This window comes from Prinia subflava, chromosome 5 (assembly GCF_021018805.1).
Source record: "Prinia subflava isolate CZ2003 ecotype Zambia chromosome 5, Cam_Psub_1.2, whole genome shotgun sequence".
NCBI classification, from domain to species: domain Eukaryota; kingdom Metazoa; phylum Chordata; class Aves; order Passeriformes; family Cisticolidae; genus Prinia; species Prinia subflava.
In genome coordinates, this window is record NC_086251.1 from 18,895,764 (window position 1) to 18,908,616 (window position 12,853).

At 46.1% G+C, this 12,853-nt stretch overlaps 1 protein-coding gene across 1 annotated transcript in view; it reads right to left on the reverse strand.

The window, feature by feature from the left end:
- Positions 1-12,853, reverse strand: part of LOC134551107 (USP6 N-terminal-like protein) — a 76,447-nt gene that overhangs the window by 20,112 nt on the left and 43,482 nt on the right. The window contains exons 3-7 of the mRNA XM_063398272.1: positions 10,721-10,992; positions 4,996-5,069; positions 4,381-4,466; positions 3,483-3,522; positions 2,673-2,753 (exon numbers count right to left, since the gene is read on the reverse strand). Coding sequence (XP_063254342.1) covers positions 2,673-2,753; positions 3,483-3,522; positions 4,381-4,466; positions 4,996-5,061 — 273 coding nt within the window. The 5' untranslated portion in view covers positions 5,062-5,069; positions 10,721-10,992. The remainder of the gene's footprint in view (positions 1-2,672; positions 2,754-3,482; positions 3,523-4,380; positions 4,467-4,995; positions 5,070-10,720; positions 10,993-12,853) is intronic.

The window sequence follows — 12,853 nt, forward strand, 5'->3', positions numbered from 1 at the left end:
GTGAAAAAGCTGCTTTCTTGCCCATTGACAGGTGGCTGCTTTGGGGTCAGTGTCCTGGATGGGTACACAACCTCACTCCACCTGCTGACATTTCACAACACAGAAAATGAGACAACAACCTAAGCCGCAATCAGATACTAAGATGCTGCAAAACGCAAAGGCTTGCTTGCTAAGTCCCTCTTCATCAAGGACTAGATATGATCAGATGTCTGCCAGCTCCAGCATGTGAACAGGGACCGAAAAGGTTGGCCCTGAAGTCCAGGAAGACCCAGTCTGGAAAATAAGATGGGTTTCTATATCATTCAAGCAGAGTCAAAGTCAGGGCAACTTCCCTGTGAAACTGATTGTGGTTCCTGCAACAAGATTTTTTTTCCTCTCTAATAAAGCACAGCATATCAAAATTAACATCAAAAGGAAGGTTCTTGTTTTCAATAAGAGCTTTTTTTCAAAGATGACACCTTAGTCATTGTTAAAATAACACAGAGGCTGTCTTGTGACATTTGAGTTTCAATCGTGTCAGCCAAGTGGTGGAAACAAACCTGAAGGAAACATACAATGCAGATCTGGCAGTCTGAGCGCTCAGAGAAGGAACAAAACCAACCCACTCTGCTTTAGAAAAATCAGATCAAGGGCTTGTCACATCTACTTTAGCTAGAACAAAACACACAGCCCTCTGACATGACTGTGATCACAGCATAAGGTCCTTGAAATGCCACAATTGAACCGCATCCAGCTGCGGCAGCAGGAATATCTGAGTAGCTTCCATGCTCCTGACACAAGAGCATGGGGTTCACATCTAGGTGTAGGATACAATCTAATTTTACTCTTTTTTATTAAAAGGCAGCACACTTCTTTTGTGCCTCTCAGCATCTTTGCATTTAACAGTGTGTGGCTGCTACAGACCTTACAGCCTGCACTTGCCTTGGTGCAAGGCAGTGGGTGTTAGGCTGGACACAACTGAAACCAAAGCTCCTTTCTACTCCCCAGGGTCACCAGATGCTCCTTCCCTGCCTGGGGCCAAGCACTGCTTCTCTGTTTGCTGGGAGAGGGGATGGCCATTTCCGGTCTCCCAGCATGGGACAATGCCACCTCTGTGTCCAAGAGTCATTGACTATTTACAGGCTGTTATTTATAACATCTTTTATTCTACAACAAGAGCTTTCTGATTTTCTGACCCAAAGACCCTCAAAACCCACTTGCCAGTCTGACCCTTCGCCATCCAGCAGGTCTGAACGACATCAGCTACAGCTTAACACCCCCACTAATTATCAAGGGAAATCCAAAACAGGGATCAGAGATCGCTACCATTCCACTGCAGTCATGCTGGATCCTGCCTGTCCCCACCATCTGACCCAGGAAAGCCAAAGTGTGCTAAGATCACTCATCATTACCCACCCCAAACACCCTCCAGGACCTGAAGGAATTCCCTGTACCCCACTGGAATTTGATGGTTTACCCACAAGGTCACTAACCAATTAGTGCTAACTTCTAATTAGAAAGAACCAAGTCACAGGAGAGCCTCCAATTTTGCCTGTGGAGCCGCACTGATTAACAAGGTAATTAGAACACCCTGAAGTGAATAGATGGATTATAAAACCCCAAGCCCACCTCCACCCCATCCCTGCTGTCATGAAGATGATTTTGTTTCTGGTTTGTTTTTTTTTTTTAAAGAGTGAGACTACAGTTGGTCTTTGGCTGGCTGAACTGGACATGACTCCTGATAGCTGGGCAAGGAGGGTGCTCTGCTCAGTGTTGCCCCTACAGCTATGTAGATATTTCTCTCTACATAGGCCTTTTAACCAAGCTCAAATTTCACACAAAGACTCCCTGCAGGAGCTAGAAGCAATGCAGGTAAACATCCCAGTCCTCCTGCTAAACATCAGAGGCCATGGCAGCAAGGCCAGGCTTCAGCCCATTCCTGTGCAGAGTGCCACAAGCAGAGCAGGTCAGATACAACACTCCTCTCCTTACCCAGCAAGGGTCTTGTCATTAGGTTCAAAGGGGGTTTTGTTTCAAGAGGTTTGTAAGAGGAACATATAACACATACTATTTATTAAAAACAATTTTGTTTTGAAGTGGTGTTTGGTGCAGAGTTCATTTTAACACCAAAGCCAAGACATAATGTTGGTGTCTCCATCCTTGATTTCCACAGAGTGTACACAATATAATACCTAAGTGGCTTCTCACAGGCACAGCTAGGAGTAAAATACAAAATCTGAGTATTGTTCTAGACAAACAATTCTTCCCCCAGGGAGAATTCCAAGGAACATCAACTGGGCCGTATCAGTCATGTCTCCCACATCATTTCCAGGAGGTGGAGGCAGAGAAGCGACCTGTGGTGTGCCCTGCCCTCTGCTCTCACAGGGCAGGGAGCCAGCTGGGCACACGAACATCCCTGCTGTGCTCCTGCTTGCATAAGGAGGCAGAACTGCAAACATGGCAGCAGCATTTAGGAAACCCTTTTTAAAGCTATGTAAGTCAGAACAGGACTTCTACCTCGACTGGTAACCCAGAAATTTCTAGGAAAGCTTTAAAATATTAAAGACTAACAAAGAGAATCAGGCAATGTTCCAGAGATCTCCAGTTTTTTGTTGGCTTTTTAAAAGCCTGACTCATCACAAGGATCGTCACACCCACCCTTCCAGACATACACTCTTTCTTTTCCTCCTTACCTTGTCACTGTTTCTGTATTTGCCCCATTTCCTCAGCATCTTAAGCCACTTGTCCACGCGTTCTATTTCCTGCTGTTTTTGCTGGTGCAAGGGAGAAGACAGGACAAATTTAAGAAAAAACTCCCCAGGAGATGCCTCCTGAAAACACAAAACTTCATTCTCTTAGGTTTAAACTTCGTATCAAAGACCTCACATTAGGGATGGGAATAATCCACAGGTGTGTGCAGGAACTGGTAATTTCAGCACTTGGTAATTAAAAGCAGCATTGGTGAAAATGGCAAGACACACAAGCTTAACATAGAGAAAGCATTCCTAAGAGTATTCCCTGACAATAAAAATCTTTGCTGGTCCAGCTAGACTCAAACCCTATTGCTCTATCAGATCAGCAGAAAAGTGATTCAATCCCATTTAGTAGGGTCTTAACAGAGGACATGATCTCATCACAGGGGAGATGAGGATGGAGATGATGGTAACCCACAACTTCCACCACCTTCCCTTGCACATGCAGTCCCCTTTATGTGCCACAGCTGCTGAGCACTGTGCCAAAGCAGAGGGAAAAGCCCAATATTGCTTTAGGAGGTGCTTTTTCCATGCCATGTGGAGGAGGAAAGTTGTTTGACCCAGCAAAATAAAAGTTCCAACAGCTGAGCGTTGTGCAGAATCTCCACCTCTGGGTGAGCAGCAGTGACCAGTGGGTGCTGGCTGCCTGCTTTGCTCTTACTTGCTCACTTGTTTCCTCAAAAACCATTCCCTCCCCAGCTGGTGTGAAAAGAATGCCACATCCACAATGACAGAGCTGGCAGCTCTCACCTTCTCCTCCAAGGCGGTGCGGGTTGGCAGCTCCTGCTCGCTGGAAAAGCAAGGGGTCACTGGTTACTCCATGGGCAGGAAAGGTGTGGAGGAGCACAGGGTGCTGCAGCTCACAGACCACCTCAGACACCTGACGGAGGCGTCCTGAGGACTTCGTGCCCTTCCTACAGCTGTCCACAGTATGAAAGAGGCAGGGAAAGCACCATCCAAAATCCCACCACCCAACAGGAGCTCAGGGGGGTAATTGAGTACTGGAAATTGATAACTGGATAGCACTGGTAATTGATAACTAGAAATCCTGGGCATGTATCTCCTCTTCAATACACACATGATCAGCAATTTAAAAGGTGGGGAAGCAGAATTTCTGGACAACAATTGCTTAAAACCCCCCTCCTACATACAAAACACCCACTAGTATAACTTTAGTTCGGAATCAGAATAAAAACAGTTCTTTTTAAGCATTCTTCCCAGGCACGGGGGGGTATCTAATTCATCTCCTCCTTAGGATGGAGATTTCCCAAGGGAATCGAAGATGATCAGGTATCTTGTCTGGTCTCTCCCCACACCTCCCTGAAACATCAGGTGCAAACACAAGAGTCTCTCCCTCTGTGACACACCATGGAGCCACAGGAGCATCGGCCTGCACCTTCTAATGCCAGGCTTGTCGTAGGAAACCATTTCTGAGCCTTGTCTTGCAGCAGATTGAAAGCATCAGGGTCTGGACATGCACAGTTGAGGAAGGAGGCCCATTTAGTCTTTCCTCCTGCATTTGGGATTGATCAAGCCAAGCCACAGAGCAGCTTGTGGGAGACATGCTGGGCCACTCATGCTCACTGCAGGATGGTCCACACACAACACACAAAGGTCAGAGAGGAAAGGAGAGGGCAGGAGGACTTACTGCAGGAATCCAAACCGGTCTGTGACTTTGTAGAGCGTGAAATCAGCATCTTCCCACTGGTCAATCTGAGCTCCCTCCTGTCTGCCCTGAAAGCAGAAAGGACACCTGTGAGCTGGTCCCAGCATCAGGAATGCCCCAGTGTCAGCATCCTGCACCCAAAGCCCACATCCCTCTCTCCCGAACGATAAAAGGCACAGAACCAGGAGAGCAAAACCTGCACTGAAGAGCCAAATACAAGGCAGGCAAGAGAAAAATGCCAAGTTCAGCCTATCCAGCATTCCATGTGTACCTCTGCTAGAGGCTGGGAAAAGCTGTACACCAGAAAAAAACTGGTGCTGTTGGGCATAAGCCATGCTGGTGTTAAGGGAGCACTGAAGCACCAGAAACTCAGCACCTTTCAGTATCTATGCTGAGCACACATGGGACCCTCAACAAACTCCAGGGATGTAGTGAGAAGGGATGTACAGGAAGAGAGAGCTGACATGAAGCCTAATGGCATGAGGGTTACTGGGGAGATGCATGCAGGGAGGCAAAAGTTCTTCTTTGATGCACTCCTAATTGATGAAACAGCTTCAGCCCCAGCCAGCATGCTGGGGAGAGACACGAGGCCGGTACCTTCTCATACTTGGCGACGATTTCTGCTTTTTCCTGGGCTATTAAAGACTCTATATCCTTCTTCATATCAGAAGCTGTAAGGAGAAAAAAAAAGCAGGAGGGAGGGGAAAGGAGATAAGTAAATGTGTACATGTGACAATATTTTAGGAAAGTGCTAATATAAAAAACATTTACTGACAATTTTAGCTTCCAGCCATATCCCACAGCTAAAGTTAGGCTGAGGTTGCACAGTTGTCATACAGAGCATTTGTGGAGCTTGCACACAGCAGGACTGCAAGCTCCCTGCACTGGGACACAGCCCAACCCGAGCAAGGGGTGTCTTGTCTTTGTTCTCAGGCACACAGATGACAGTATGAAAGACAGGGCTTTTAAATGGGGACATGCAAACCAGCCACAGAGTGCTGGCCCAGCACAGGACGGGCGCCAGCCGGGCGCTGCTCGGCACAGCAGCCGTGTGGATGACAGCAAACCACCACGCTCCTGCCCCACCTCTGCAGGGGAAGCCAGGAGACGCTCTGGAGGGGCATCCAGAGGCAGATTTAAGAAGAAACCAAAAGAAATTTTTGCCCACTGACGTGTACACGAGACAACTGGCCTCTAGGTGATTACCTTCTATATAAATTCCAAAAGAAAACAAAACAGCAGCAAGATGTCCCCACCTATGCTGAGAAGGATCAGTCTTGGTCTAAGCAAGACCCAGCCTACGTCCCTGAGGTCTGTGCCCACTGCTCTGCTTCATCCCATACACATTAGTAGGAGCAAGGTAACTTCCCACATCAAACACAACTTGAGTGCTGTCCTGTAAAACCCCAAAGAAGTAGCCTCTCTGCCATGCCATAACTAGTTCCTCATCCACTAAAGGTGGATCTAACACCAAGGGGAAAATGCAGGCAGACAGAACCCCCAGGGAACTGCAGTTCCCAGGAGTGGTTGCAAGGAAGAGGGCTGAGGGAAGGTCCACCAAGTCCTCCTCCTCTGAAACTCTATGGAGCCAGGACCAGCCCAGCTCAGCCCATGTAACAGCTATGGCACCACCAAACGCCAGGCCACCACAGGCCACATTACCCAAACCTTTTGGCCACTGTAGCTCTCTAATGGACAGCTTAAACCACAACAAGGAGCCATCCTCACCTCCCTTCAGAGGGAACCTGAAGGGTTCTTCCCATAGGACATCCTATCCCAACTTCTAGCTGAAGATGCATCTCAGCAGCAGTGCTGGACACTGAATGAGCCAGAGAAGCCAAAGGCATCACTTAGGATCATCTGCTGAGTGGGATAAATTGAGGAGAAAAAATCCTCAGGGAGATAGGAAGAACAGAAGCAACAGCACTCTCCAAGGCTCACCCCACTTGTCTGCACCCTCAGACACCTGCAAGAGATCATTTGTCTCATCTTGGCAACTCCTTAATGCAACCTGCCTGCTGGCACCATGTCTTTCAGGCACGGATGGAGATGGCCAAGAGATCCAGCTTTCCCTACCTCTTCATTTTGAAAGCAGTCATTTCTCCTAGTTGTCAGCCATGTGATAGAAATATTGTATCACATGCTATATAATCGGGGCTCTTCTGTGACCCATTATCAGGTAGCAGCACAAGCATGGCACCACTTTACACTCCTCCATTCAGACACTGGAAAAATGCAAATTCTTCAAATTCAAGCCAATGGGTGTATCTTTCCCTGTTATTGACTCCACAATCAAAACAGAGCAAGGACAGAAATATTAAAGTGTATTTTGTTCTTTTATTTTTCCAAGCTGCAGCTCCTACTTCAAATGTGAGCTTTGATCAGTACATCTTAATCACAGCTTAATTTTCCAATGTAGCAAGGTCTGAGTAACTGTCTCACTGTGTCATCTAATACTTCTACATCTTCTTCTCACATCTCCTGTGAAACTTATAGGCAATTTCACTCCCCCAATTCTGACTTCTGTGGTTGTTATGGGGCCAAAAAATTCCAATTATGTCTTTTACATGCTGTTAAAAATAGAAATATTCTGCTACAGGGGAAAAATAAACTGTATGTCAGATTAAATGGGCTATTTTTCCAGACACTTACAAAGTGAAAGCTATTCTGAGCATATCTGACCACACTCTAAGAGACTAACAAAGGAAGAGCAACTTGGTACCACGGGAGTATTTACACAGCAAGAACACATATATTTTGGCATTCACCTCTGCAAAAGCCTCTCTGCAGCCAGAAACACCAGACTTGTGCACAGGAGCCAGATTTTCATCTCATGCCTGGAATATGCACATTTGTTTTCTCTTTCTAGACCAGTGCAAAAGTCCAAATTTAGGAAAAAACTTGAAAGCAGAGAAAATGGGTGACGGCAGTGGGAAGGATGGAGATGGCAAGTGGCTCCACTGGCCTTGGGGTGTGACCATAGTGCTGCTGCTTGGGAGAGCACAGAGACCGTGCTGCGCTCAATGAGGTGGTTGTCAAAGTAATCTGGAGAGGGAACAGAACATAGCTTAGCTCTGTAACAGCATGTATTAAATAGGGCTATTTTTATTATTTAATTCTGCACACACTCAAACTCCAGAGTAGTTTTGACATCATGATGTTAGACTGCCTTTGCTTGAGCGAAATGACACCTCATATACATGGAAACTACTGAGACTTATTTTCTGAAGGATTTGATGAAACATCTTTTTTTTACTTGATGTAAACAGGCTTTCTATAAATAGGAACAGGTTGAACCTGCCATGCCTCTCCATATACCTATGTATGACTGCATACTTACTTTTTTTTTTTTTTTAATACACCACTCAAATTATCTTCTCAAAAGCCTACCACCCAATTTTCTCCTGAGAGTACTGTATTTTCCTAGCAAAGAGATTTTTTTTTCCATGACAAATACAGAAGATGAAGTTGCTATGAACTGGAATAGTAAGAAAATGTGAACTATGCAACAATGGCATTAGATAATTTATTAGGATGTAAACAACAGAAAGTCCTGAACCATGCTCATTTAAATTCAACCCCAAAACAAAGTTATGAACTAGCTCCTTTTAAAAAGAATGAGTTGAAAACACCCACAATCTGTCATCTCACACTAACACTTGCAGCTTCCAGTTTACAATTTAAGGAAGTAAAAATTAATACCAACAACAATAAGCCTAAAGATGTTTAATGTAAATGCACGTTACAGCCCACCTGCATTGAACATTATCCAACCATCAGTAAACCTGAAATAAAATACCCAATTTTTGAATGAAAGCAACTTTCCTTAAACTAATTCACCAGCTGGGATCTCAAATATTGGCAGTGAGAAGAAAGCATCTGCATCAAAATCCAAGGCTTCATGTCAAAATTGTTCTCCATAAATCAGATTTACTGTTATACCCTTCCCATAAGCCCCATATTTTTCCAGCCAGATCTGCCAAGCTCCCACATGGGACAGCACTCGCCAGGACCAGCCTGGCTGGGAGAGGGGAACCTCTGCCCAGAGCTGCAGCCCTGCTCGCTGCCCAGGAGAAGTGAGCATTTCCCATGCAGCAGGGCTCCTTGTGACACAGCCCGGGACACACAAATGTCCCCTTGTCACCTCCAGCCACAACACTCTCGTCTCACACTTATCAATTCATCAGCAATCACCCTGCTGGTACTTGGCAGATGGGCTTTTGAAAATGAAAATATCAGTAAAATCTCTTCTTAGGAAACACAGCATAGCAACACGTTCTCAGTCTCAGGCTGGATTTGAGGATATTCTGGAATCCAGTTTTTAAATCTTCCGTACTGTAGAATAGTATCTACTCAAGCCATTTGAGAGTAAGACTACATGTTTTGTAGTTGGTTTCGATTTGGTAGGTCATTGAAAAAGCAGAAATGGGTTTAGGTGTGTTCCTATTCTGAGTGTGTTCACTTTAATTAGAGACTGCTGCTAGGAGAAATAAAGTTTTGACACATCGTACTTCACTACCACTCTGGCCACTATCAGAGTGAAACTACTGCTGTGGAATAAAGTCAAAAGGTATGTACTTACTACAGTCACACGCACCACTGTTGAAAAACAACAAGTCACCGTTCCTGTTTCACGTTCTATTTTGAAAGCACATTTAAACACACCATGTCATGTCTTTAGCCATCTATGGTATCAGCCTGCAATTTTTGCTTTAGGGGAACAGTTTAAAGGAAAAGCGTATACATCTACGCAAGTGAAAATGCTTACACATCTCTTAAGAGGCAAAAGCCTCTCACAAGGTACAGCTGCAGTCTGCATCACTTCCCAGCAAAGCACTTTTAAAGCTACTACTCACTTGTAAAGCTACTACTAGATGTAACAGTGACTCATGCACTTGCACACCTTGGAATAAGCCTGGCCATGCAGAGCAGTGAAAGCAACTAAAGCAAGCTGTGAGAAGTTGAGTAAGCCCCATCAGGGTTTTGTAAGTGCATGAAACAGGCACCTTGACACGCTTCAAACTACACAGGCTAAGGGCTTGGAGCAACCTGCCCATCCTGGCTGCCTGGTAGAATCTGTGGGGACAGTCAGTAGCTGCAAGCCAAGAGGAGCTGTCATCAGAGGCTCTTTTCCCACATGCTCAAAGCCTTGCAGAAGCAAAGCCATGGCATAACACCACAGCACGTACCTACCATGCACAGCCAAAGCCAGCATGGCTTTGGGACTGCCCCGACTGCATGGCCACAGCCTGGGGAAACCTTAAAGCCCCCCAGGGCACCCAAGAGGGGCTGTGGGCTGTTACAGGTGGGCACTGGCTGCCTGGATGTGTGCCCGTGAGGCGACGAGCTGAGGAGGAAGTGGCCACGCATTGCTGACCGCAGGCAGAGCTTTTGCTTCGTGAGAACCAGCCCATAAGGAAGCCAACCTGCTCCTGAGGCCGTGGTACGAGAGTGGCCAGCATCCTCACCTCTGGTGTTGCAGCTGCTGCAGCATTTTATACTAGACCCCCAAATTTGTACTCCAAAATGGACAACACACACAGTGCACTTGCATCGAGGACTTCTGCTGATCCCCATGTGCAGATTCTCTCTCATTAACAAACCCAGACTACAAACATGCTGGCCAGCTTCAAAACACTTCACTGGACTGTGCATCCCCAACCTTAGCTCAGATCCAGGACACAATTACATCCCTGCTACCAGAAAGGAAATCAAGACCTGCACTCACAAAGTGAATTACGGCTTCAGGAATGAAATTACTATCAAGCAAGATGAACCAAGATTAAGGAGATCCTGTTTGCGTATTTATTTCCTTGACTACAACCCAAAAGAACACAAGCAAGCTTGTTTGTTTGTTTGTTTGTTTTAAAAGCATAAGGAGCACTAAGCCAGCTATATTGCAGGAAGGTTTGTTTGTTTGAACTGTCTTGGGGTCTTTGAAAATGACTGCCCATTGATCACTTTAGATGAATCACAGATGTGCTAGAGAAAACTCAAATGATCTCCTGTTCTAGTAAACTTGCACTGTATCTGAAACTGCACTGGATGCTGTGCTGGGTAAAACCACAGTCACCTCCCTCAGCAGAGGCAGTGGGAACACCAAGGGAGAACCTCCACTGATCCCACTTTGATGCCACCAGCAATACCTCAACAAGCCAGAGCCTCCAGCATCACTGCAGATGAGACCCTGCTGATTTACTAGCATGTGTAACCACCGTATATGACAGCTCTCAGAGTGCTTCTCATTTGCTCCAGAGCCAGTTTGTGAGTTTGGAGAAGACAGGATGAAAACATAACCCAGCTCCAAGCAATGTGCCCTTACCTGAGCCTTCTATCAGGTGCCAAGATTCATCAGTTCAGCTGGAGCTGTCCACTCCCCTGAAGGCATCTACCTGGCAAGAGGCAGTTGTCTCTGCTGCAGGGTGCTGAGGACTCCCAGTTGGCACAGCCCACCAGTCCAAAGCCCTTTGGCTCGCCCACACAGCCCAGCTGCACGTGGCTGCTCTCCTCCAGCCGTGTCCTCTGGCACGGCTCACCGCAGGCAGCTGGGAGGAGAGACAAGGCAGGAGGCAACCCTCTCGTCCCCCGGGCTCACTGCAAAGGAAATATGAAGTTGGTCAGTTTTCCAGTCCCTTTGGAGCTGGTAGGGAAGGAATAGGCTGTAACTGCAGGGCATACACTGGCAGAAAATAAACTACGCTTGTTTGCATTGCAAAAAAACCCCGGTGTAGCTTTTCTTGCCATTTTCCACCCTGGTCAGGTCCCAGGGTTTCCCATGAAGGTCTGAGAGCCTAACACACCTTTATACCAGCAGGCACGTTGCACTGGTAACTCAGCAGGCAGAAGACACCCCCTACCCAAGCCAAAGGCACAGTATTACACCCAACTCCAGCTAATCTAAGAGCATGTTGCCTCCAAGAAGGGCTGCAGTAGAGGGTTCAGGCCACTCCTTCAGGACTTGGGCCAGGTTAACACCAGTACACGACATCATCATCCTGCACAGCAGAAGAGCTGGCACCGGCCGTGCCACCTGAGCCACCTTCCAGCACTTGCAGTTCTCCCTGATACCTCCAAGCAGCCACACAGTCCCCAGGACAGCAGAGCCCAACACAGAGCTGTCACTTACAAACCCAGCTTCTTAGCCCTCACCTTCAGCAACTCAGAGGAGCAACACACTAATTCCACAAGTGTGAAATCAAGACAGCATCCCAAAGCACAATGCTCTGCTTGAAGTCAGCAAGCACTGGGTAGAGGAAGCACAGCTCACTTCTGTTGTGAGCTGCCACTTTAATAACACAACCTCTCTTCCAATCCCCCTCACACACACCAGCAAATGGACTTTTCCACACAATCCTGAGCTGTCCTGTGTGAATTTCCCCTGTTGTCACTTCTCCAGCACACAGACACAACAACTTGGAGGCCCTAAAGTGCAGAAGGCCTCACACTCTTTCAGAGGTGGCCACCTTTATAATGAAGCAACCCATTATATGGATTATATTTTATATACGTTATCACCTAGTAGGTTATGATGTGTCTTACACACATTAAATGCAGATTATACATATTTGCCTCTATTCTCCCCATTTGCACCAAGCTTTTATAGTACAGTAGCAAGCTGTGGTGACAATGATGACAACACTTTGGTGCTAGACTATGGCAATATCAAGAAACCCAAATACATTGGCCAAGTCTTCTAGCTATAGAAATAATTAAAAAGCCATGTAAGACTGCAGCTATATGCTATCCACTCTCCTCAACACAAGCAGCACTACCAATAAATAAAACCTCCCTCAACCCTCTCCATACCATCCCTCTTCCTTTGCTCCCAGTACTTACACCTCGCTCTCATTCTCACACACGATTTTGGTGCTGTGCCTTCTCCCCAGGGATGGAGAAGGCAGAAGATAAACAGGAGGGCTGATACAGAGATTTGGTCTCCTCCCTTGCTATGCTCAGTAAGCCCAGCCTTGGGGCTTCTGCACTGCTCGGCTGCTGTAAAGTCAGAAAATGCAGCTTAAGACTCAAGTTAAACCCTCTGAGCAGAGCAGTGAGTCTATAAGCAATTCTTTGTCAGCTTCTATTTTTAGACCTCACAGGGAAGAAAAGAGCATCCAAACATTTTTTAAACTCTTTTTCATGTGAACTCATCTTCTACAGACAACAATAGCTTAAAAAAAAAAAAATTCCAAACAAGGACTGCACAAAAATCAAAGATGCACGAGTTACTTTTTTAAAACATCATTATTTAAGTTATTTTTCATTCGAAAAAAAATTAATAAACTCAAGAATGCAAAGGTCCACATGCTTCTTCTGGGAATTGAAGATTAATTTTCTCTCTGCATTCCCTCCTTTTTCTATTCCAATGTCTATAAAAAGGCAGGGAGTGGGGGGGAGGAAAGCCAGAGGGAAAAGAAAAAAAAAAAGCTCTTTTTTTTGGATGATGCACTGACCTGGA